The sequence below is a fragment of the Schistocerca nitens genome, chromosome 2 (genome assembly GCF_023898315.1).
Source record: "Schistocerca nitens isolate TAMUIC-IGC-003100 chromosome 2, iqSchNite1.1, whole genome shotgun sequence".
Lineage (NCBI taxonomy): Eukaryota > Metazoa > Arthropoda > Insecta > Orthoptera > Acrididae > Schistocerca > Schistocerca nitens.
Window position 1 is genome coordinate 307,979,174 of NC_064615.1, and position 23,630 is coordinate 308,002,803.

At 39.0% G+C, this 23,630-nt stretch overlaps 1 protein-coding gene across 1 annotated transcript in view; it reads left to right on the top strand.

The window, feature by feature from the left end:
• Window positions 1-23,630, top strand: part of LOC126236075 (sodium-independent sulfate anion transporter-like) — a 69,233-nt gene that overhangs the window by 9,526 nt on the left and 36,077 nt on the right. Inside the window, exons 2-3 of the mRNA XM_049945135.1 lie at window positions 11,272-11,495; window positions 16,577-16,772. Coding sequence (XP_049801092.1) covers window positions 11,310-11,495; window positions 16,577-16,772 — 382 coding nt within the window. The 5' untranslated portion in view covers window positions 11,272-11,309. The remainder of the gene's footprint in view (window positions 1-11,271; window positions 11,496-16,576; window positions 16,773-23,630) is intronic.

Consider the following 23,630-nt stretch of genomic DNA (forward strand, 5'->3'; position numbering starts at 1 on the left):
TGGTCATGAAAACTGATAACGTCCAGGAGAACGGTGTGCAGACCTCATGCCAGTCCATATCCGCATCCAGTGACGTCTATCGCTAGAGGAAGACACGGTGGTCGGTCGATACTATTGGGCCTTAAGAGGCCTTTTCGGGCAGATACTTTATAGTTATTAAAGCACTCTTGGTACCATTAATGTCAGGGTATCCAAAATAGAACCACTACGTACATTCCAAATAGATCCTCAGTTTTCCTCAAATATCTGTGCACTCCATTCTAGTCCTCCCACCAAGAAAAATCCCTCTGCAGTACAGTACCTCAAATCGACCCAGTATCCTTCACATGGTAGCCTGAGAAGTTGAGTGGCGGGCTACAAAGCTGGACAGAAAGTCTTACAACCCGCCTTTAATACAATACCATGCTAATACGATAGACGGTAGTTAACAGTTTCGTGACAACAGTGGCGAAACCCTGTCTGAAGATTGACTATAGTGGTGCAGTTCACGCTCTTGAAAACCAGGAGGATAATTCGCTGAAACAAATTAGTTTGTATATAAACGTAGGCTTCCGCCGCCATTGTCATATTCAATAAAACGTTTCTGGGTTTGTGAGCAGCTGTGTCAGTTGGAATGAATTTACAACTGTTCCCACTTTTACTTTCTTTGAGACCACCAGCAGAAAGTGTCAGTAAACTCCTGTTGACAAATTCAGTTAACTTAGGGTGCTCCAGCCTCATCTTCCATGGAACATTGCTAGCCTTGGATGTTTTGATCGGTCTAAGGACTCGCAGAGCGCTATGCCTGGCAGAACTTCCATATGTTCTTGTTGCAGGTAGTCAACTGTGTGACGCAAAATAAAGTCACTTACCTCTGAATACGAAAATTTCAAGATCCACCATTTACGTATTTGACACTAGTAGCATATCATACACTGATTAGAAGTAACTCTTCCTTAGGGATCTAGAAGAACTGAAATCAAATGCTCACTTTTCGTTAAGAATTGGGTGACCATCTTCTCCCCACACTGAGATTCTTACTGTGCAGTAGACTAGAGATCAGTTTGGTGCCCTTAACTGTATACCTACGCATACTAGCCGGCCGGTGTGTCCGAGCGGTTCTAGGCGCTACAGTCTGGACCGCGCGACCGCTACGGTCGCACGTTCGAATACTGCCTCGGGCATGGTTGTGTGTGATGTCCTTAGCTTAGTTAGGTTTAAGTAGTTCTAAGTTCTAGGGGACTGATGACCTCAGGCCCATAGTGCTCAGAGCCTAAGCATACTGGACAAAAATTAGTCATCCTGTAACGCCTAGTTTTTCTAATGGTCTTAGATCGACGAGAGAGTGAGTCAACAATATCCTCAGCAAGACCATATTCGGCTCAACCAACTAATTGTGCGACGGGCTTTCAATAAATAATGCTACTCAATTTTTTCTTGGCCAGTTTCGGTTCAAAAATACGGAATTTGTTGACGAACATCGTTGAATATTCTCGCCTGAGCCTCTATGGTTTCATGAAGTTCCGATAGGTGGCTTCGCTGTACGTAGCCTTCAATATGGCATCTGTAACGGAGGTGCATTCCAAGCAGAGAGCTGTCGTTGAGTTTCTTTTGGCGGAAAACCAGATTGCCTGAGTTATTCATGGGAGCTTGCAGAATGTCTACGGAGACCTAGCAGTGAACAAAAGTAGGATGAGTCGTTGGGCGAGGCATCTGTCACCGTCGCAACAAGGTCAAGCGAACCTCTCTGACCTGCCATGCGCCAGCCGATCGCACACTGCTGTGACTCCTGCAGTGTTGGAAATTACGAGCGTGTCACTCATTCGACGAATCACAATCAGACACCTCGCTGCACAACTGGACTATCTGTTGATAATGCTAGCACACTCAGCCACCAGTTGGTGTATTCAAATGTGTGTGCCCGCTAGCTTCCTCGCCGCCTATCAGATGACCATAAACAGCAACAAAGAGCCATCTGTAGCAAAATGCTTGCACAATACCAGAGTGTTTATGACAGCTTTTTGTCGAACGTCAAGACAGGAGATGAAACATAGGTTCGTCACTTCGAACAGAAAACAAAATGGCAGTCCATGGAGTGGCGCCACACCACCTCTCCTTTGAAGAAAGAGTCCAAAGCACCACCCTCAACCTGTAAAGTCATGGCGACGGCCTTCAAGGACTCTGAAGCGGTTATTCTGTTTGATTTCCTCCTTCATGATGCAACAATCAATTCTGAAGTGTACTTTGCTGCCCTCACTAACTGAAGAAACTACTTCCGCGTGTTTGTTGCCACAAAAATGCAAACGAAGTTCTCCCTCGTCCACACTATAGCTCTTATTTCGCACCTATGGACGTCATCTGTTTGACCTAACAAAGGATGCACTACGTGGAAAGCAGTACGTGGGTGACGGGAGGGCTATTGATGCACCAAGGCAGTGGCTCCATAGTCAACCAGTAGTGGTAACATGCGGGCATACAGGTCCTATTTGAAGGTGGAGTTGCGCGGTTGCATTGAATGGCGATTACGTTGAAGAACCATGTTTTGTACACAAAAGAATGGGTAGTAATATGATGCATTGGAAATCTGAGTAAAACCAACCTGCTTTCAGAAAAAAATGTGCTGCATTACTTATTTAAACGACGCTCGTAAATACTCAGCGCGCCACTGTACAATTTTCTGATGATCACATCCCGCAGATCTACAACTACTGCTGATATGTTGATCGCTACCCTTCAAATTATTCCACACATTTTCTACGACATTAGCGTCAGGTAAACTTTCCAGTTAGTCGGCTTGTGATAAGGTGGCTGAACGCATTTGGACCGACTTGTGAATACATCTGTTGTCATCTTGGATGACGGGAGTGTCTACAGCACACTAATCATTACATTCTGAAGAAACAGCAACATTTTGTTACCGAGAAATAAAAATCGTGTCTCATGTCCACAGCAACCCCAAAAAGTGGGCCAAAGTCATGGCACTTAAAACACCGCCAAAACATCACAAAACCGTCTTCGGTCTAAATTACACCCTTCATACACTTCTGAGTAAACGCCTTATTGTGTAACGGGTTGCATCACTTGAAAAGAGCGACAATCGTGATTCCTCGATCCGCACTACAAGTCTCCAATCAGCTGCTGTGCAATATCTCTGTTGTTTGACCTACGAAGACGTGGAGCTCTATGTGCACAATGGCATTGTGCAAGGTCAGATATCAATTACATGCCTTTCTTTTCATAGTGTTCGTTCAGAATCTACTTGAGATATACCTGCATTAAGTGAAAGCAATAATTCTTATCGTGTTTGAAACCAATTGTCATTGGCAAGGCAAGACACTTATCTCAAGTCTCGGTTGCTTTAAGACACTGTTTCTTATGCTTGCGTCTAACTTAAATGTGGTACAACAAACCTGAATTAACCAGAACAGCCAATAGACAAAGGATTCGGTCTCACGCTGGGCAGAAATGAGTCAACAAAACTGCTGTGGTTTTCTTGAAGGAATCATCTGCGAGAAACATAAATCAAGATAGTTAGTAAGGGATTAGAAAACCCCCTCCTCCAAAATATGTGCTACCGCATCTAGCGTCTTCAGAAGAAAGTTCAACTTAAGTGGTTTAATATGTCCCATGATATAGACTTTATTCCCTGATAAAGGCCGTCTTTGCAGAATGACGGTGCCCACATTCACACAGCTACCTCAGTTGAACGGGGTTCGTCGAATATGCGCGTGGATTCCAATACCTCATCTAAACAGTCCAGTTCCCTGACTGGAACATTATGAGGATCTTTGGCATGGTTTCTAGAGAAAAACCTAGCGCTGTAAACCTTGCTTCCATTTAACGTAACAACTTGACAACCACCGTAAAATTCTTCTCGAAATACTTCACATGTTGTATCAATATATTTCGCTACAAACCGCACCTTTACGACAGATTAAATGTCACCGCTTTTCTCTAAGGAGTTTGGTTTATTTGCGTGAATATATGTATTATGAAATTAATTGTAGGATCTGGAGGAGCGACGTCTAACGTAACAGCAAAGTGTATAACAGTGGAAGTATTGTATTGCTGACGGATCCACATTAAGTGAACTCTCACACTCCTAGCTTGCAACGTTCTGACACGTGAGTCGCAATGCTGCACTATGAACATCTATTTTTACTGATACAGCCTACATGAAATGTCGAAACTCCATTGGTAGCACCGCGATTAACGGTTGACATGTTAAGCCTTGCATTTACTCTGAAGTTTTACAGGGATTATTATAACTCAGTCCACTAGTAATCTGTGCAGGCTTATTAATATCATCTTACGCAAGAAATCTTATGCGCATGACAGGACTCAAATCTCCATTTTAAGAACTTGTCATTCTCACTGTAAATCCCACACTTTCCCAATAATTAATCAATGCGGCCCTTTTTAGAACAAAGAAGAGGCATTTTCCTTTTGTTATTTCTCCATATAGACATGCATGAGCATAGCTGTGCAATCAGGAGTAGGCATTTTTTAACTTTGATTATGTCTGTCACAAGCCCTCAGCACAAGAAGGAGCACAAGTGGGACGATTCTTTGAGAGGAATGAATGAACAACAAACTTTATCTCCCCTCTCGATACTATGTGGAATACATTTAAAAAATGATTAGGTGGAACTGCGAGACTACTAGCAGATAAACCAGCAACATATAACCCAGTTACTTCAACAGACTGGATACAAAGTCAAATTAGTTGATCTGCTGGAGAATTCCAGCAAGGCCCCAGAATACGCCTCTCTCGTAAAAAACAGTTGCTCCAACATTATACCACGAACTAAGAGTCGGTTGAAACCTGAAGAAGGGAGCTGGGAATTTTTCGATAGCACGTGGAACATATATCAGAAAGACAGATTAGACTCTCCAGGAGTAACGCTATTTAGCAGAGTATGTAAAAATATTAGGTTAGCAACCTCCAAAATGAATCTGATTCCGAACTACTAAGGATGAGAATAACCAGTTCGGTGGACTTAAATTAATAACCCTACTGCTCACCAGAATCGCACACACCAGTCGTAGAGTTATTGAAACATAACCTAAATCTGATAGCACAGAAATACCCTGAGCATTTGTCAGTAGTGTGTGATAACAAACCTGCCCAGTATCTGCTGGGAAAGCTAAGCGTATGTTATCGGCAGTAAGTTCGAAAATAATAACTTTTCCATGAGAGCTAAATACTTCTATCCATAAATTAGTACAGGATTAGAAAGCATTGCTCGTACGAAACTCAGCTTGCCATTACCTCACATAATATCCTGTGAATCGCGGATGAAAGGCAACAGGCAGTTTCCATTAAGGCATTTGATACGATGCACCACAGCAGGCTGTTAATGAAGATATGTGCATGTGGAATAGATGTACAGATATGTGAGTGGTTCCGAGTAACCGAGTATGTTGTCCTCGACGCCAAGTGTTCACCAAAGACAGGGCTGTCATCAGGAGTGCCCCAGAGAAATGTGAAAGGACTGCTACTATTCTCTATATGCATAAATGAGCTGATGCTCAGGTTGAACAGCAGTATGCGGCTGTTTGCTGAAGAGGCTGTGGTGTACAGGAAGGTGTTGTGATTGAGTGACTGTAGGAGTACACAAGATAACTTGCACAGAACCTCTAGTTGGTGTGATGAATAACAGCCTACCCTAAAAGTAGAAAAATGTAAGTTAATGCAGATGAATACAGAATTAGTAGTGTACTGCTTGACACAGTCACATCAATTGTATACTGTATACAGATGTAATGTTGTAAAGCAATATGAAATGGGATGAGGTGTAGGGAAGGTGAATGGTTGACTTCAGTTTTTTGGGAGAATTTTGGGAAAGTGTAGTTCATCTATAAAGGAGACTGCATATAGAACACGAGTCTGACACTTTCTGGAGTACTGCTTCAGTGTTTGGGATCTCCACCAGGTCAGATTCAATGAAGACTTGGAGGCAATTCAGAAGCAAACTGCTGAATCAGTCAATACATATTATGGAGATGCTTTGCAAACTCAAATCTGAAGTGAAGATGACGTTCTTTTTTGCAAAACACCATTTACAAAGCTTAGAGACGTGGCATTTATGGCCATCTGCAGAACGATTTTACTACCACTAATATATATTTCATGTAAGGACCATAAAGATAAGAGAAATTAGGCTCTGTACAGAGACATTTAGAAAACCATGTTTACCTTACTTATCATGTGAGTGGAACGGAAGGGTAATGACTACTAGTGGTGCAAGGCACCCTCCACCATGCACCATATAGTGGCTTGCAGAGTATGTATGTAGCTTTAGACAGATGTAGGTAAGGACATTTTGTGTGGCAACTGCCTTGAAGAAGTAGCTCGACAACCAATATTTATTTCATGTTCCGTAGATCTCGTATTGTGAGCATGTCACATGAGATGTTGAACGAGTCAAACATACAAAACAACAAACATACAAAAAGATACAAAACAGTCTTCATTAAATATATAAAAAATGTTCTACATAACTGCATATAGTTAATACAAAGTTTAGAGGAAAAACAGATATTGTACATATAACAGCAGATTTCTTTGAGTGTTAATACAAAATTTCTTGTTTTGATTTGGAGAAAAATTGCAAGCACATTTCTTTGTTAACAATATGGATAATTCTATCTAACTGCTATTTCCCTTTTTGCATCATAAAACTCTTCTAATGTATAAACAGACAAATTTAACAAATATTCCTTTAGTTTGCTTTAAAAAGAGATTCATTTCCTCTTAAACATTTTATCTGGTCAGGGAGATTGTTAAAAATTTTTGTTCCTGGCCATTTGACACCTCTCTGAACGACTGTCAGGTTCTTAAGTTCACAATGAGGATTTTCTTTCCCTCTTATATAATATTTCAGGAAACGTAGTAGGTGTATATGGATTGGGGGTAAGAAATGAAAGAGGAAGCCACCTGGTAGAATTTTGCACAGAGCACAACTTAATCATAGCTAACACTTGGTTCAAGAATCATAAAAGAAGGTTGTATACATGGAAGAAGCCTGGAGATACTGACAGGTTTCAGATAGATTATATAATGGTAAGACAGAGTTTTAGGAACCAGGTTTTAAATTGCAAGGCATTTCCAGGGGCAGATGTGGATTCTAACCACAATCTATTGGTTATGAACTGTAGATTAAAACCGAAGAAACTGCAAAAAGGTGGGAATTTAAGGAGATGGGATTTGGATAAACTGACTTAACCCTGAGGTTGTTCAGAGTTTCAGGGAGAGCGTAAGGGAACAAATGGCAGGAATGGGGGAAAGATATACAGTAGAAGAAGAATGGGTAGCTTTGAGGGATGAAGTAGTGAAGGCAGCAGAGCATCAAGTAGGTAAAAAGACGAGGGATAATAGAAATCCTTGGGTAATACAAACGTCTCAAAAATGAGATCAATAGGAAGTGCAAAATGGCTAAGCAGGGATAGCTAGACGATAAATCTAAGGATGTAGAGGCTTATCTCACTAGGGGTAAGATAGATACTGCCTACAGGAAAATTAAAGAGACCTTTGGAGAAAATAGAACCACTTGTATGAATATTAAGAGCTCGGATGGAAACCCAGTTCTAAGCAAAGAAGGGAAAGCAGAAAGGTGGAAGGAGTATATAGAGAGTCTAACAAGGGCGATGTACTTGAGGACAATATTATGGAAATGGAAGAGGATGTAGATGAAGATGAAATGGGAGATATGATACTGCGTGAAGAGTTTGGCAGAGCAATGAAAGACCTGAGTCGAAACAAGGCCCCGGGAGTAGACAACATTCCATTAGAACTACTGACAGCCTTGGGAGAGCCAATCCTGACAAAACTCTACCATCTGGTGAACAAGATGTATGAGACAGGCAAAATACCCTCAGACTTCATGAAGAATATAATAATTCCAATCCCAAAGAAAGCAGGTGTTGACAGATGTGAAAATTACCGAACTATCAGTTTAATAAGTCACGGCTGCAAAATACTAACGCGAATTCTTTACAGACGAATGGAAAAACTGGTAGAAGCCGACGTAGGGGAAGATTAGTTTGGTTTCAGTAGAAATATTGGAACACATGAGGCAATACTGACCTTACGAATTATCTTAGAAGCTAGATTCAGGAAAGGCAAACCTACATTTCTAGCATTTGTAGACTTAGAGAAAGCTTTTGACAATGTTGACTGGAATACTCTCTTTCAAATTCTGAAGGTGGCAGGGGTAAAATATAGGGAGCGAAAGGCTATTTACAATTTGTATAGAAACCAAATGGCAGTTATAAGAGTTGAGGGGCATGAAAGGGAAGCAGTGGTAGGGAAGGGAGTGAGACAGGGTTGTAGCCTCTCCCTGATGTTATTCAATCTGTATATTGAGCAATTAGTGAAGGAAACAAAAGAAAAATTCGGAGTAGGTATTAAAATCCATGGAGAAGAAATAAAACTTTGAGGTTCGCCGATGACAAATTAATTCTGTCAGAGACAGCAAAGGACTAGGAAAAGCAGTTGAATGGAATGGATAGTGTCTTGAAAGGAGGATATAAGATGAACATCAACAAAAGCAAAACAAGGATAATGGAATGTAGTCGAATTAAGTCAGGTGATGCTGAGGGAATTAGATTAGGAAATGAGACACTTAAAGTAGTAAAGGAGTTTTGCTATTTGGGGAGCATAACTGACGATGGTCGAAGTAGAGAAGATATAAAATGTAGACTGGCAATGGCAAGGAAAGCGTTTCTGAAGAAGAGAAATTTGTTAACATCAAGTATAGATTTAAGTGTCAGGAAGTCGTTTATGAAAGTATTTGTATGGAGTGTAGCCATGTATGGAAGTGAAACATGGACGATAGTTTAGACAAGAAGAGAATAGAAGCTATCGAAATGTGATGCTACAGAATAATGCTGAAGATTAGATGGGTAGTTCACATAACTAATGAGGAGGTGTTGAAGAGGACATGTTCTGAGGCATCAAGGGATCACCAATTTAGTATTGGAGGGCAGCATGGAGGGTAAAAATCGTAGAGGGAGACCAAGAGATGAATACACCAAGCAGATTCAGAAGGATGTAGGTTGCAGTAGGTACTGGCAGATGAAGAAGCTTGCACAGGATAGAGTAGAATGGAGAGCTACATCAAACCAGTCTCAGGACTGAAGACTACAACAACAACAACATTATATTTGTGATAGTTCTTATTTGATGGAAATTGTGCAGGGTTCTTAATTACAAAACACATCAGCGAATATATGTACTGGGATACAGAGGTCATTATTTGCAGCTTTTTGAAAAGGTTACGGCATGATGTCCTGGGGTGTACTCTGCACATAATTCTAATAGCCGTTTTCTGGGCCACAAAAATTTTCTTTGCCAACGCTAAATTTCCCCAGTACATAATTCCGTAACACATAACGGAGTGAAAATACCCATAGTATGCAGACTTCATAGTGGTTAAATCTCCAATGGAAGACATCATTCTGATAGCATACATAGCCGAGCTTAATTTTTTTAGGGTCTGTTGTATATGGAAGGACCAGTTCATTTTGCTATCAATATGTACTCCAACAAATTTAGACACATCCATTCTTTCTATTGGTTGATTTCCACATGTTACATTTATTTCTCTCACTTTTTTTGTTTTTGTATGGAACTGGATAAAATTTGTCTTACTTGAGTTTACAGAGAGACCATTAACACTGAACCAGTTAATCACTTCAGAGAGTATGTTGTTAACTGACTCCTCGAAATTAACATCTGATTTTCCACTCATGAAGATGGTGGTATCGTCAGCAAAAAGAGTAAATTTGCAAGGCAGGCTTGCACACAATGGTAAATCATTTATAAACATCAAAAACAATAGTGGCCCCAGAATTGAGCCTTGAGGCACACCACAACCAATAGAAGTCCATTCAGACTGAGTGGAGGTATCCCTTGACTCATCTGAGCTGTTTAAAATTACTTTCTGTTTTCTTTCCTGAAGATAAGATTGCAGCCAGTTACCTGCGACACCCCTTATTCCAAGTAGTTTGGATTTCTGCCTGAGAATTTGGTGATCTACACAATCAAATGCCTTTGATAAGTCGCAGAAAACACCAATTCCTATCATTTTTTGATTTAGACATTCAAGTACTTCATTTGTAAGTGCATACACTGCATCCTCAGTTGAACATTTCGACTTCCTGGTTACAGGCAGATCACATCATTTTGAGAGTCTCAACTATGAGAGAGGATTGCCGACCATAATGGTACAGTATTATGAGAAATATTGTCATAAAATTCAAAGAGGTCATCAAGAAAAATAGAGGGGGGGGGGGGGGGGATTTGTGTTTGCTCTAACAGATAGATAGTCACCACCAGTTCACTTATAGGATGAATGGAGAACATTTAGTTCAAATCTGGTAAATGTACAATTTTAAGACACACACACACACACATACACACACACACTCACTCACACACACACACACACACACACACACACACACACTTACCTTCTTTTGTGCATTTCATATTCTCATCAAGGTGGCCATTTTTCTGAACAGTTGATTCCCTGCTTACTTGTCTATGGGGGCACACAAATTGTAGAAGTCTTGGTACTTTCCAAGCCAATCTCAGGAAGCTGTAAGGAAGTGCCTAAAGGGTGATATTACAAAGAGGGTTTGCAGTTTCAGTAGATGCAGAATAAGTTTCTTTTTAGTCAAATATCAACAGGAAATTGCAACTAGGACAAGGATATTACTGAGGATGTTTGAGAGGAGATTAGCATTTCTGTCATTTGCCTTAGATCAAAGCAAAACATTCTGTAAAATCTTAGAACTGGAGACTGGTCACAATAAAAAAATATGTAAACACCGTGTGCACACTTACATGAATTGGTGTGTGCATTTATAAAGAAAATATTTGACAAGTGTCTTGGTGTTGAGTGGAATAATTTGTTACCTGCAAGAATGTAATCCTGTCCTTGAAGGATTTTGTGCTACATAATTTGCTGGAGTTTAATTTGGGGGTGTGATTCCTTTAATTGTGTAAAATACTTTGGAAAACTGTATTTTTGTGTGAACCTCATTCTAAAAAATTTCTTGATAGTTTCAAAATCATAATGCTTTATTCACTAGAATGGGTACTTATAATAATCTGTCTCATTTTCAGTATATAGTGTAGTCACTATATCTTGTAATGCTTCCTCCATATATTTTATATACATGGCATATACTGGACATTTTTTGGCTATAAATAGTTCCATAAAGACTGTTGTGATTTGTCACTTAATGGCAGCAGTTACCATCATAATCATTTTGACTGTACAGTGACTTTACTCTGACCGGTAAACATCCTGCGCCAGAAGATGCACATATGGCTGAAGAGGGCATTCTCACAGAAAACATTGCTTAAGCGGTTGCCTGTGCTGTCATGGCTGCCTCGCTACTCCACAGAGGATGCTGTGGGTGACCTGGTCGCTGGCATCACCGTTGGACTCACTGTCATCCCACAGTCACTCGCCTATGCCAGCATCGCTGGTCTTCCACCACAGGTACTGCTGCCATCAGAGCAACACTATTTCATCTGAACATTTTTCTGGTTGCTCTTCTCTATGTATACATCTCTACATCTCTCCCCATACCAACCAGCCAGTCCTCCCTCCCTTGAACTCCCCCTATCCCTTCCTGCACCTGAGCACATACATGTAAATGCTCTCTAATCAAAGTGTGACACCTTAACACGGTGGTTCTCTACATCAGATTTAGCATCTCATGGGTGGTCAGGGGAGGGCAGAGGAGATAGGGAGTGTGGGAGGGGTGGGGTGTATGTTTGTGTGTGTGTGGAGGGGGAGGGGGGGAGGAAAGCATTTTCGTTTCTTGAGGAGCTGTGAGACAAAAGTGCGCAGCAGGGCACAGTTGGCATGGAAAGGATGCTATGGGTGGCAGCAGCAATGAGTGTTTGTTATTTGAGGAACAAAGAGACAAAGTGTATGTGAATTTAATTTCCTAAATATTGCTACGGTAATATGTTACAGCAAGATCCAGTATCATTGATGAAGATGATATTTATGGTAGAAGTTAGTTTAAAAATTATACAAAAATAACTTTAAAAAAGATGCAAATAACTAAAATAGTTGCTTTAAAGAAAGTATTGTAAGACTTTGTACTTTAGTTTCCACAAAGCATAATAATGTTGGCAGGTGTTTTACCTTTGCGTCAGTATGTACTCATAAAGTGGACAAGCTCAGATTCAGGGAAAGCTCCAACAAGGGAATTCCCTGTGTCTCAGTGTACATAGAAAACCCCCACACCCATGCCTTGAGCCATGTGTCACAAAGAACTTCCGAGTGAAACATTCTGGTCCACAGAGCTCAAATGCCATCTAATAATGACAGCCTTGCCAAAGAATTATAAGACCTACGAACAGTGTTCTGGGTGCTCAGATTGACAAATTGAGTGAGTGTGGCAGTCAAGGTAAACAAAAGCTGAGGAAGATGTTTAGAGCAATAAACAACTAGACATGCCAAGAATTGTTTATATGCCCAATCTCCAAAATGATTGCTAGTCTCCTACGGAAACATGGCAGTGAGGGTTTTTTGCTCCCATCAACAAAAACATCAAGATTTCTTTGTAATGTGAAAGACAATCCAGTTCTCTGAAAGCAGGTGTGTACCACATTCCATAAGAATGTCTCATGTCTCATGCAAGTCAGACTATTAAAAATAGACGAGGAGAGTTGCAAGGAATATCAAAGAAACATCCATTCCTTAAAATTTCCAATTTGCTCTGTGTAGCACTTTGAGCTACAAAAATAGAAAAACAGTCATGTATATTGATATAATTATGTGTTTTTCTCCCTGCCCATCCACATAGTTTGACTTTCAGACAAATTGTATAAGTCTTCCTCATACATTCATAACACACCCCATGAAAAGAACTACATACTGAATCAGAACTTGTTCCATGCACCATGACTGCTTAGCATGTGGGATGTAAACTGGATTTCCCTGGAAGAGGGAATGACTTTAAACCATGAGTCATACTGGAAAGTGCTGTTTCATACAATGTCTAAATTGTCAGTACAGCAGCTGTAAGATATTTTTCACAATATACGCTTGACATTATTCCACTCTGGGGGCAATCTAGTAAAGTAAAAAATTTCAAAATTCCATGCTTGCTTAAGTAGAACATTTATTCAGGTTAACGGTTTTGGCAAAACTTTGTTGCCATCTTCAGATCTGTAGAGCATAGACTGAGTAACCACAAAAACTAGGTGTGAAATATTAACATAATATAGATCCATAATGTGCCTTATTTGCTACACTTCAAAGTATCTCATCCAAGTCTGAAATGATTTGTGTCACATAATTAATAGACAGTCCAAGAACATGCATGGCACAGTATATCCACATGTCAAAGGTAAAACAATCGGTATGTAAAAAATCATACACACTGCACCAAATATATACTCTCATGCTTCCTTGAAAGCTGCATACACACTGAGACTGGTTGGTAAACATGGTAGATACTATAATCAGCCAGGTGGCACCACAGTAGTAACAAACTGAAATACACAGTTTCTTATAAAGCCTAGGCACAAATATGAATATGTATACATGTTTACAATGAAATTATACAGGTAATGATGCAAATCAGAGTATAGATTTTTTTATAATTGTTTATATTTAAAAATCAATTTCTTAAATTTTTTTTGTTTCACAGTATTTAAGTTTATAATTCTTTATTAACCATAAAAGAAAGTGCTACCCATCAGTAATTATAATTCAATGTGTTTTAAAGAAGCAAGACATATGGTGTGTTCAAACTAAATACATTGATGAACAAAATGTTAAAGTAAGTCTTTATTGTTGACAACTGGTTTTCACAGTTGTACCTGTCACCCTCTGCCTTCAAAATATTTTTTGCTATGACATGTATTACATTGCGAGTTCATACTTCATCCATGTTGTCATTATGGTAGATAAAATAAAGCACATTACAAACTACTGGCCATTAAAATTGCTACACCACGAACATGACGTGCTACAGATGCAAAATTTAACCAACAGGAAGAAGATGCTGTGATATGCAAATGATTAGCTTTTCAGAGCATTCACACAAGGTTGGCGCCGATGGCGACACCTACAATGTGCTGACATGAGGAAAGTTTCCAACCAATTTCACATACACAAACAGCAGTTGACTGGCGTTGCCTGGTGAAACGTTGTTGTGATGCCTCGTGTAAGGAGGAGAAATGCGTACCATCACGTTTCCGACTTTGATAAAGGTCAGATTGTAACCTATCATAATTGCAGTTTATCATATCGGGAAATTGCTGTTCTCATTGGTCGAGGTCCAATGACTGTTAGCAGAATATGGAATCGGTGGGTTCAGGAGGGTAATAGAGAATGCTGTGCTGAATCCCAGCGGCCTCGTATCACTGGCAGTCGAGATGACAGGCATCTTATCCACATGGCTGTAACTGATCACGCAGCCACGTCTTTATACCTCAGTCAACAGATGGGGACGTTTGCAAGACAACTACTACCTGCATGAACAGTTCGACGAAGTTTGCGGCAGCATGGACTATCAGCTCAGAGACCATGGCTGCAGTTACCCTTGATGCTGCATCACATACAGTAGCACCTGCGCTGGTGTACTCAACGACGAACCTGGGTGCATGAATGGCAAAACGTCATTTTTTAGGATGAATCCAGCATTATGATGTTTGCATGCATGTTTGGCAACATAGCAGTGAATCCATGTTGGAAGTATCTTCACCATACTGGCATATCACCCGGTGTGATGTATGGGATGCCATTTGTTACATGTCTCGGTCACCTCTTGTTCGCATTGATGGCACTTTGAACAGTGGATGTTACATTTCAGATGTGTTACGACCCGTGGCTCTTCCCTTCATTCAATCCCTTCAAAACCCTACATTTCAGTAGGATAATGCACAATCGCATGTTGCAGGTCCTGTACAGGCCTTTCTGGGTACAGAAAATGTTCGACTGCTGCCCTGGCTAGCACATTCTCCAGATCTCTCACCAATTGAAAATGTCTGGTCAATGGTGGCCAAGCAACTGGCTCGTCACAATATGCCAGTCACTACTCTTGATGAACTGTGGTATCGTGTTGAAGCTGCATGGGCAGTTGCACCTGTACATGCCATCCAAGCACTGTTTGACTCAATGTCCAGGCATATCAAGGCCGTTATTAAGGCCAGAGGTGGTTGTTCTGGGTACTGATTTCTCAGGATCTATGCACCCAAATTGTGTGAAAATGTAATCACATGTCAGTTCTAGTATAATATGTTTGTCCAATGAATACCCGTTTATCATCTGCATTTCTTCTTGGTGTAGTAATTTTAATGGCTAGTAGTGTATATAGGTTTCTCAAAAGTATGACCATTTACATTTAAAAAACATCTTGTGCACATTAGAATGTTCAGATATGTCACACTCACAGATGCTTGTGTAAAATGTATTATATACAGTAAAATTCACATTTGTACATCTGTTAATGTTTGTGTTACATGTTAAATATTTCAGGGATCCACCTTATCTAAAGCATGTGGACAGCAGTGGAATGGTTTTATTTTTGAGAAACCTTTGTATAACATGCTGTATTTTATCCACCATAATGACAACATGGCATGATATATGAGTTCACAAATGGAACGCATTTCTTAACAAAAATTTTGAAGACCAGAAAATAACAGTTACAACTGTTGAAACTGTTTGTAAAAAACACAAACTAAGTTATGCAGTCTTGGCTATTGTTAGTTTTTTCCCAAGTAAAATATAAACAGCTCCTTCATAGTTCCCAACATGAGAAAATTCATTCAAGTAGTCAAAGCACCATCCCAGTTATAGAGAATAGGACACAGTATAGATAGTTTATGATATAACATTTTTGAAGAAAAATGTATTATGTTTATAGAAAGGCAACATAACAAAATTTTACAGATGTAATCTTCATTTCCTTATACATGTGTCATATACTATACAATACTAACTGTGCAATATAAATTCTGTGCAATAAAACCTAATTCTTGATATCTAGGAGAATTTATTTGAACTGTAGACGCCACAAAGGACACGTAATGGTCCTCTTCATCATATATGAAAATAACATAGTCATTAGTTTATAAAAAATGGGGATTTGTTCTCTAGAATAAGCATTCAGGTTATCTAGGTGGAATTTGTTGGTTAAGCAATGAAATTTTGCACGTTTTAGTTTTGACAAATATATCACAGTGAAATATCTACAATATTTGTGACTGGTGTACCCTCTTTGCTGAGAATGCCATCAGCAGGTTTCATTTTATGTTTGTAAATTTCAAGTTACGGTAGACTAAAAGCTGAAAGTGCAAAATAAATCACTTACTTCCTTTGTGCAATATGGCAAGACCAAGGTATATTTTATCTGTTGTGAAACTTCAATGTTGGATATGAGGGACTACTGTAGATGTTTTAGTTGAACTTGAAGCCATGTACTTCCCCCCTCATAGCAGCTTACTCATTTGCGGGTTATTTCATTTTGCATCCTTATTGGCAATCGATCAGGACACTATACTCCACAACAACATGAACTTGCAGAGCAGACACCATCTTTTTGTGTGTTCCAGTATGGGTTGTATGGCTCATTCATGGGCTGCTTCCTGTACATATTGTTTGGCAGTTGCAAGGATGTGCCCATGGGCCCTTCTGCAGTCATCTCTCTGCTGACATTTCAGTCAGTGCACAGCATGGGTCCCGAGCATGCCGTACTTCTTTGCTTCCTCACCGGAGCCGTCCAAGTCGTCATGGGGATCCTGGGACTTGGTAAGCAGATCTGCTTCATTTTTGCAATGTAAATGTGGTGATGAATGGATTAAGACAGAATTCACAGTTATGTGTCACAAAGGTTAACATTCAGAGTTATAAGAAGTATAAACATTCAAACAACTATATCTGATAGTTTTATGTATTGTGCTTACTGCCTGAAAACCTGTTCTGAAGCACCCAATTTTTTTCTTTTGGAAAGTTTAGGTCATATTGTGAATTTAAGTATTTGGTTTAGCACAAATTACTATGCCAAGGTTTCTGTTTCCTGTCATTGGAGGCATCAGATCCATATGTTATTGAGAAGATGCAGAATTCTCTAATTCTTTTGAGTGTGATTATTCCTGATGCTCCACAAGAGCTCACTGGGTGACACAGCAAAATTAGTGCACACTGACACAAGATTGGACTGAAAAGTAGCAATTACATTCTTTACTAGAATACATCTTAAAAGTTACAGTGCCCATTTTTTAATATTGTAGCTATGCACAGTAAAAGGTGATACTGGACTCCCTCTTTCTCCCTGAAATTGGCCACAATGACAGACTGATTTGTAGTGTCACCAGAGGTCTAGGTTATGCTGAAAGGTGAAAATTTGGTTGGGAGTAGGCAAAACCAATGAATGTGAATGCCAAATAAAGAATGTAGTAACAGACTGAGTTGTAACATAGCCTAACGTTTACATTTGCCCCGTATTTAAATGCACTTTCCTAAAGTTTATGCATATTTCAACATAGAAACCAAAACTGGAACATAAATTTAGAAAACATATGTTATATAATAGATGAGTCTTGAACAGGTATTTTGTTGCATATTATGTACATGTATTGTAAATAAACTATGAAAAATATGAAGGGGTGATGGCCCATTACGTAACTTTTCCCACTGAATGGCATAGATAAAAGCAAACAACATTTGTATGATTCCTCCTAATGATATATCCCCCATTTATATTAAAGTACAGTAACTTGTGCTGTGGCAAGCACAATGAGACATGTGTAGTGAACTTTTACTGGTGAAATAATTCAAACATGAGATGTATAATAAATCCGAGAGAGAGGATGACAGAAGAACTGCAAGACCAATCATGCTTCAAACAACTTGAGTAATTATGTATCATACACAAGCTGTAGCTGGTGGATTACATCACTGATAAGCCCCAATTATTTTGCTGTACATTGTGGACTAGTATTCCTTATGAAACTGCATCTGTTATGGCTCAGGACATTTGCTGGCATGGTACTGTTTGCAGCTTCATGTTCTGTAGTAGTGACCAACATTACAAAGCTAAAAATTTGCAGTTATCAAAGCTTGAGTTCTTTGTTATTAATCTGATAATTTCTTTACATTTTACAGGTGTGCATGCTATATCTTTCATACTGATGAACAAAGTGTAGAAAGACAATTTCCACTACCCCATTTAACACCTTGCAGTTTGGAAGGAAATGCTGCACATCTTCGGGAAAAACACCAAACACATTCTTTGTAACGGTTAATACCATTTGCAATAAAGCAACTGCTCTTCATCTGTACATGACACACCAAGGAAAAACTTACTTGAAAAAAAGCTCAGTTCATAAGCATTTCAATTGTGTCCTTCCCCATTCTTTCCTAAATTGTAACACCCACAAAGAAAGATAAAGTCTAAAGAGCTTCCAAATCATTAATGATATCAAAATTTGACTACTTAACAATGTTTCTCAAGTTAAAATTATTCACAATCTGTGTTATGTTAGTCAATGACCTTCATCTTAAAAGTGTTGCATTATACATGTTCTTCTGTGACAAACTGTACTGGAACAATGACAGGGATTTCATCAAATTTCTCCTTGTAGTCTTTTAGTAGATAACTAAAAATGGACAGGCAGCAATGCTGCAAACTTCATTTTAAACCATCCAAAAGTGCAATCTTTCATTAGATTTGAATCAAAATTTGTGACAGGTGTTCCTGCCATGTTTCTTGTTTCATGTTCTGCTAAAAATATAGGAAGGATGTGGCAGTATGTGACATTAGAACTGTTAAGAATGCAATTTCAATATTTATATATTGTGATTTTCATAAAATATCTTCGTACATAAAAAAGCTTTGTCATTGTCATTATTCTGTGCTCAGTTGTCTACAGTTATTTTTCAATTTAATAAAACCAACTAATAATACATTTTTAGAGTTTTATGTAAGGCCAAGAAACTGAAAATTTATCAGGTTATGGGCCTGGGTTTGGTTTAAAATGGAATTTATAACAAAATACATGGCCACGAGTGTATGCTCATATAATTTTTTTTCAAGATGGCAACCGAAGTGGGAAAATGACATATTTCTTTATTTGATGGAACAAATTTAAATAATTGAATATTCAGGATGGGAACGCTTCTCAAAGAACTTGAAATTTTACTGTTCGTGCAAGTGAATTATCTAAAAAAGGTGGACTTTGTGGATGGAGAGACTGACACACAGTGTGTCACAAAGGAAACACAACTGGCTGAATTGGGTAAACAAGATTAGAAATGTAATTCTCATCTTATTCAATGCTTCACCAACAGTCACATGGAATATGCAAAAGATAAGATAATCTCTTTTGATTTATTAGGATATCTGTAGAATATGTTTGAGAGAAAAGGAATTGCTAGTCAACTTCTGTTGAGAAGACAGTTGTTAACAATGAAATTTAATGCAACAAGTGATTTGCTAGTTAAGTTTGATGTACTGATTCGAGAATTACATTTGACTCTCAAAGAAACCAACTTTGCATGCCACCTCCTTTTAATGAAGCCTGCAGAATACAACATAGAGGTTACTGCAACGAAATACTGTCAGTAAAAGACTTTCTGTTGAGCTTTATGAAAAAGAGGCTACTGGATGAAGAATTGAAGGGGAAGGGAGCCATCAGGAAAAACAAAAATGAAGATACTCTGCCTCCTGCAGCATTTTAGACTCAACGGTATCAGAAAAAAGGTTCATCAGACACAGTAAAACTCGAAATCAGCAAGGAACTTCGGGGAACCCATCCAACTTTACTTGTCATTGTTGTGGAAAATCTGAAGGGCTAATTGCAGTGTTAAGTTATCAATCAAGAACTGAGGAACCAGCAATTCAATGGTTGTGGCTAATGTCAAAGAGGGAGACAGTTTTTGTTTTAAAACATCAAGTGAAGATCAGTCACCGAACAGCATAAATCGGTTCCTACCCTATGGAACAATGGAACACTTGACCAACAGAAAGATACCTCTCACTAATTTAAAGAACCTGGAACAACCAATTAAAGTTAAAGACTTTTTTCTTGAGGCTACAATAAAAGGAGAAATTAGGCACTAGCGTTGTAAAAGAACGGAATTCAGATAATGGTCAAAGATGTTTTATCATTGCTTGATCTTAATTGTAATCTACTGTCAGTTAGAGAATTGGAAATGAATGGTTTTAGTGTCACATTTTAAAAAGCTCAAGGTTTAATTAAAAAGGAAGAGAAATTATTGCAAATAGGAATGAATCTCAGCTACATTTTTTTAAATTTTTTGCAACATTAAGCCTTGTCAGCCACTTCCACTGAAACTAGTGTGGAACTGTGGCACCACAGGTTAGGCCATTTGAGTTATGGAAGCACTAAACACCTTCAGTCATAAGTTGATGGTATGGAACTGGACGCTTCAACAATCCCCATTGAAGAATGCTCAGATTGTGTCAAAGGAAAACAATCACAGCTGCCTTGCAATCACACTAGGAAATGTGTCACCAGATCTCTTGAATTCATTCATAGTGACCTGTGTGTGCCATTCTCACCAGAATCGTTTGACTGTAAGGAGTATGCGCTCATGTTTGTCAATGAATTTACATATTTCATGGTGGCCTACACACTGGAATCATAGTCAGGGGTAACTCGCTATCTAAAGATGTTTCACACCATGGCTACAGCTCATTTCAACTTGAAGATCACCTGATGGTGGTGTGACAATGAACGAGAATACAGAGGGTGTTCCATAAGTAACGTGACCAATTTTTTTCTGATGCAACGGTACACCACAGCATGTTGTAACTCACTGGGCTAAGTGGAGGGGGGTGTTAGCTTCAAAAAGCTCTTTGTCTCATTCAGCTGCAAGCTGCAGGAGATTCAGGACATGCATTTCCATCAACCCCATTTTGAGTTTATGTAACACAGCACAATGGATCATTCTGTAGAGCAACAGTATGCTATCAAGTTTTGCATTAAACTTGGGAAGTCTGCAACCGAAACGCTTCCATTACTTCAGCATGCCTTTGGGAATGATTGCTTATCCAAAGTAAAAGATTTCTGATGACACAAGTCATTCATGGAGGGCCGAGAGGAGATCACCGATAAACCTCGCAGTGGACAGCAATCAACCGCGTGAGTCGACGAAAATTTGATGCATGTTCTTGATTGTTTCAACTCTGACAGATGGCTGAGCCTTCAATTGATAGCATGAACTCTAAACATGTCAAAAACAACCGTTTTCTACATTGTGATCAAATATTTGAACATGAGAAAGGTGTGTGCCAAACTCGTCCTAAAAGTGTTGACTGACTAACACAAGCACATGCGAGTGTTTCGGTGCCGAGAAGTGTTGGAAATGTGTGAAAATGATCTTCATTTTTTAAACTCAGTTATCACTGGTGATGAGTCTTGGATTTTTTAGTATGACTCTGAGACAAAAAGGCAGAGTTCAGAGTGGCACACCCCAGCATCGCCCCATCCGAAGAAGGCAAGCATGAGCAAGTCTAGGATCAAAACCATGCTCATTGTCTTCTTTGATGTCAGATGTATTGTCCACCATGAATTTGTACCTAGAGTGAACTCAGCTTTCTATTTGGAAGTGCTCAAAAGACTGAAAAGGTGGGTCTCGCACTGCCGAAGCAACATCAAGGACATGTGGAATGTTCATCATGACAACGCGATGAGTCACAGTGCCTTCATTGTCAAAGACTTTCTGGCCAGGATCAAGATGCAATAGGTTTCCAAGCTTACTATGGTCCTGACCCTGCTCCCACTGCCTTTTTTTTTTTTTTTTTTTGTTTCCTCGGTTAAAAGGAGTCATGAAAGGAAAGCCCTGGGGCACGATTCGAAGCATCCAGGTGCGTGTTACATCAGTTCTAAAGGACATTCCGGAAAAGGCATTCCAGGATGCCTTCCAGGCATGGAAACACCGCCTTCAGAAGTGTACCAATGCAAGTGGGTGCTATTTTGAAAATTTTTGATTATTTGTATGAATATATTCAGTAAATGATTTTTTATGAATATGGTCGCATTACTTATGGAACGCACCTTGTACATGTCAAATGAGTTGAAGCAATTTTTTGAAGAACATGGACTACAGTTTGAGTTTACAATCAGATATATTCCTCAGCAAAATGGTGTCTCAGAATGAATGAACAGAACCCTTATTGGAAAAGCTCCCTGTTTGATACATCAATGCAAATTAAGTAAGGCATTCTGAATGAAAGCTGTTTGTAATACTGTGTAGCTACAAAACAGGAATCCTACTTTGGCTTTGGAAGGAAAGGTTACTACAGCTTTGTAGTACAATGAGAAACCTAACTTGAGTAAGCAGAGAGTGTTTGGATGTATTGTTTATCTACTTGGAATTGAGAACAGCGAAGTTTGACAGCAAATCTTTGAAGTGCTACTTAACTGACTACTATCCTAATGGCTACAGACTTTGGTGTCCAGAGGAAGGAAAAACAGTGACAGGAAGGAACCTTGTTTTCTACAAAGGAACATTTGACTTTGAACATATACCAAATAAGGACTGTATTCCAGAATCTGTTCAGAAATCATCAGAGAAGGAACACAAAGATGATAATGGAGGTGTGAACTCATCGAAGATTATGTTAAATCAAGTGATGGAGGTCGTGAAAGAATTCCCATACCAGAAGTGGCCAATGATGAACAGGAAACTTAAAATGAAGCTTTTCAATGTTCTATCAGGAAGAAGAACCCCCCCAAATATTTAGATAACTGTGCTGTTCTTCACTGAATGCTGAATCATTTGTCGATGATGTACTAAAAGCTACAAGGAAATTGCAACTCATGAAGATAAAGAATACTGATATAAAGCTATAGTGGATGAAACTGACTCTATAAAGGAAAATAAGACTTGGATTTTTGTTAAATTATCCCTGGAAGGAAGACCACTGGCAGTAAATAGATATTCAAATTGAAGGACAAGGATGGAAATATCATACGACACTGAGCTACATTTGTGGCTGAAGGATGTTCACAGAAAAAAGGATTTGGTTACAAGGAAACATATTCACCAGTGGCTTGCCTTTCAACTGTTAGAATAATGCTAGTTATTGCAATCCAACAAGAACTGGTTCTGGAACAGTTTGGTGTTGCCAATGCTTTTCTTCGTGGATTACTCAAGGAGGAAATATACATGATTATTCTTGAAGAGCTATTCCTGGATAACTAAAAGACACAACTGATTTGCTTTTGAGGTTACAGAAGGCTTTATGCGGCTCAAAGCAAGCACAACTAGCATTGAATCACTCTATTCATACGATTCTTATCTCTTTAAGATTCACTCAGTCAGAAGCACATAAATGTCTTTACTATATGATTTTACAGATAGTTGTTATTTGCTCTCTGTTGATGACATTCTGATGGCACAAAATAATACAAAGAAATTTGACAGAGTGAAATTTAAGTTAGAGAAGAAGTTTAAAATAAAGGAATTAGGAAAACCACAATCATAATTGGGAATTGAGATTTCAAGGAACAAAACAGAAATCTATCTGAGCTAAATGCCGTATTTGAAGAGTTTGCTACAACAATTCAGCATGCAAGATTTTAGCCTGGTCAAGACTCCTATGGAAGTCAAACTGGAAATCAAGGAAGTAAAAAGGAT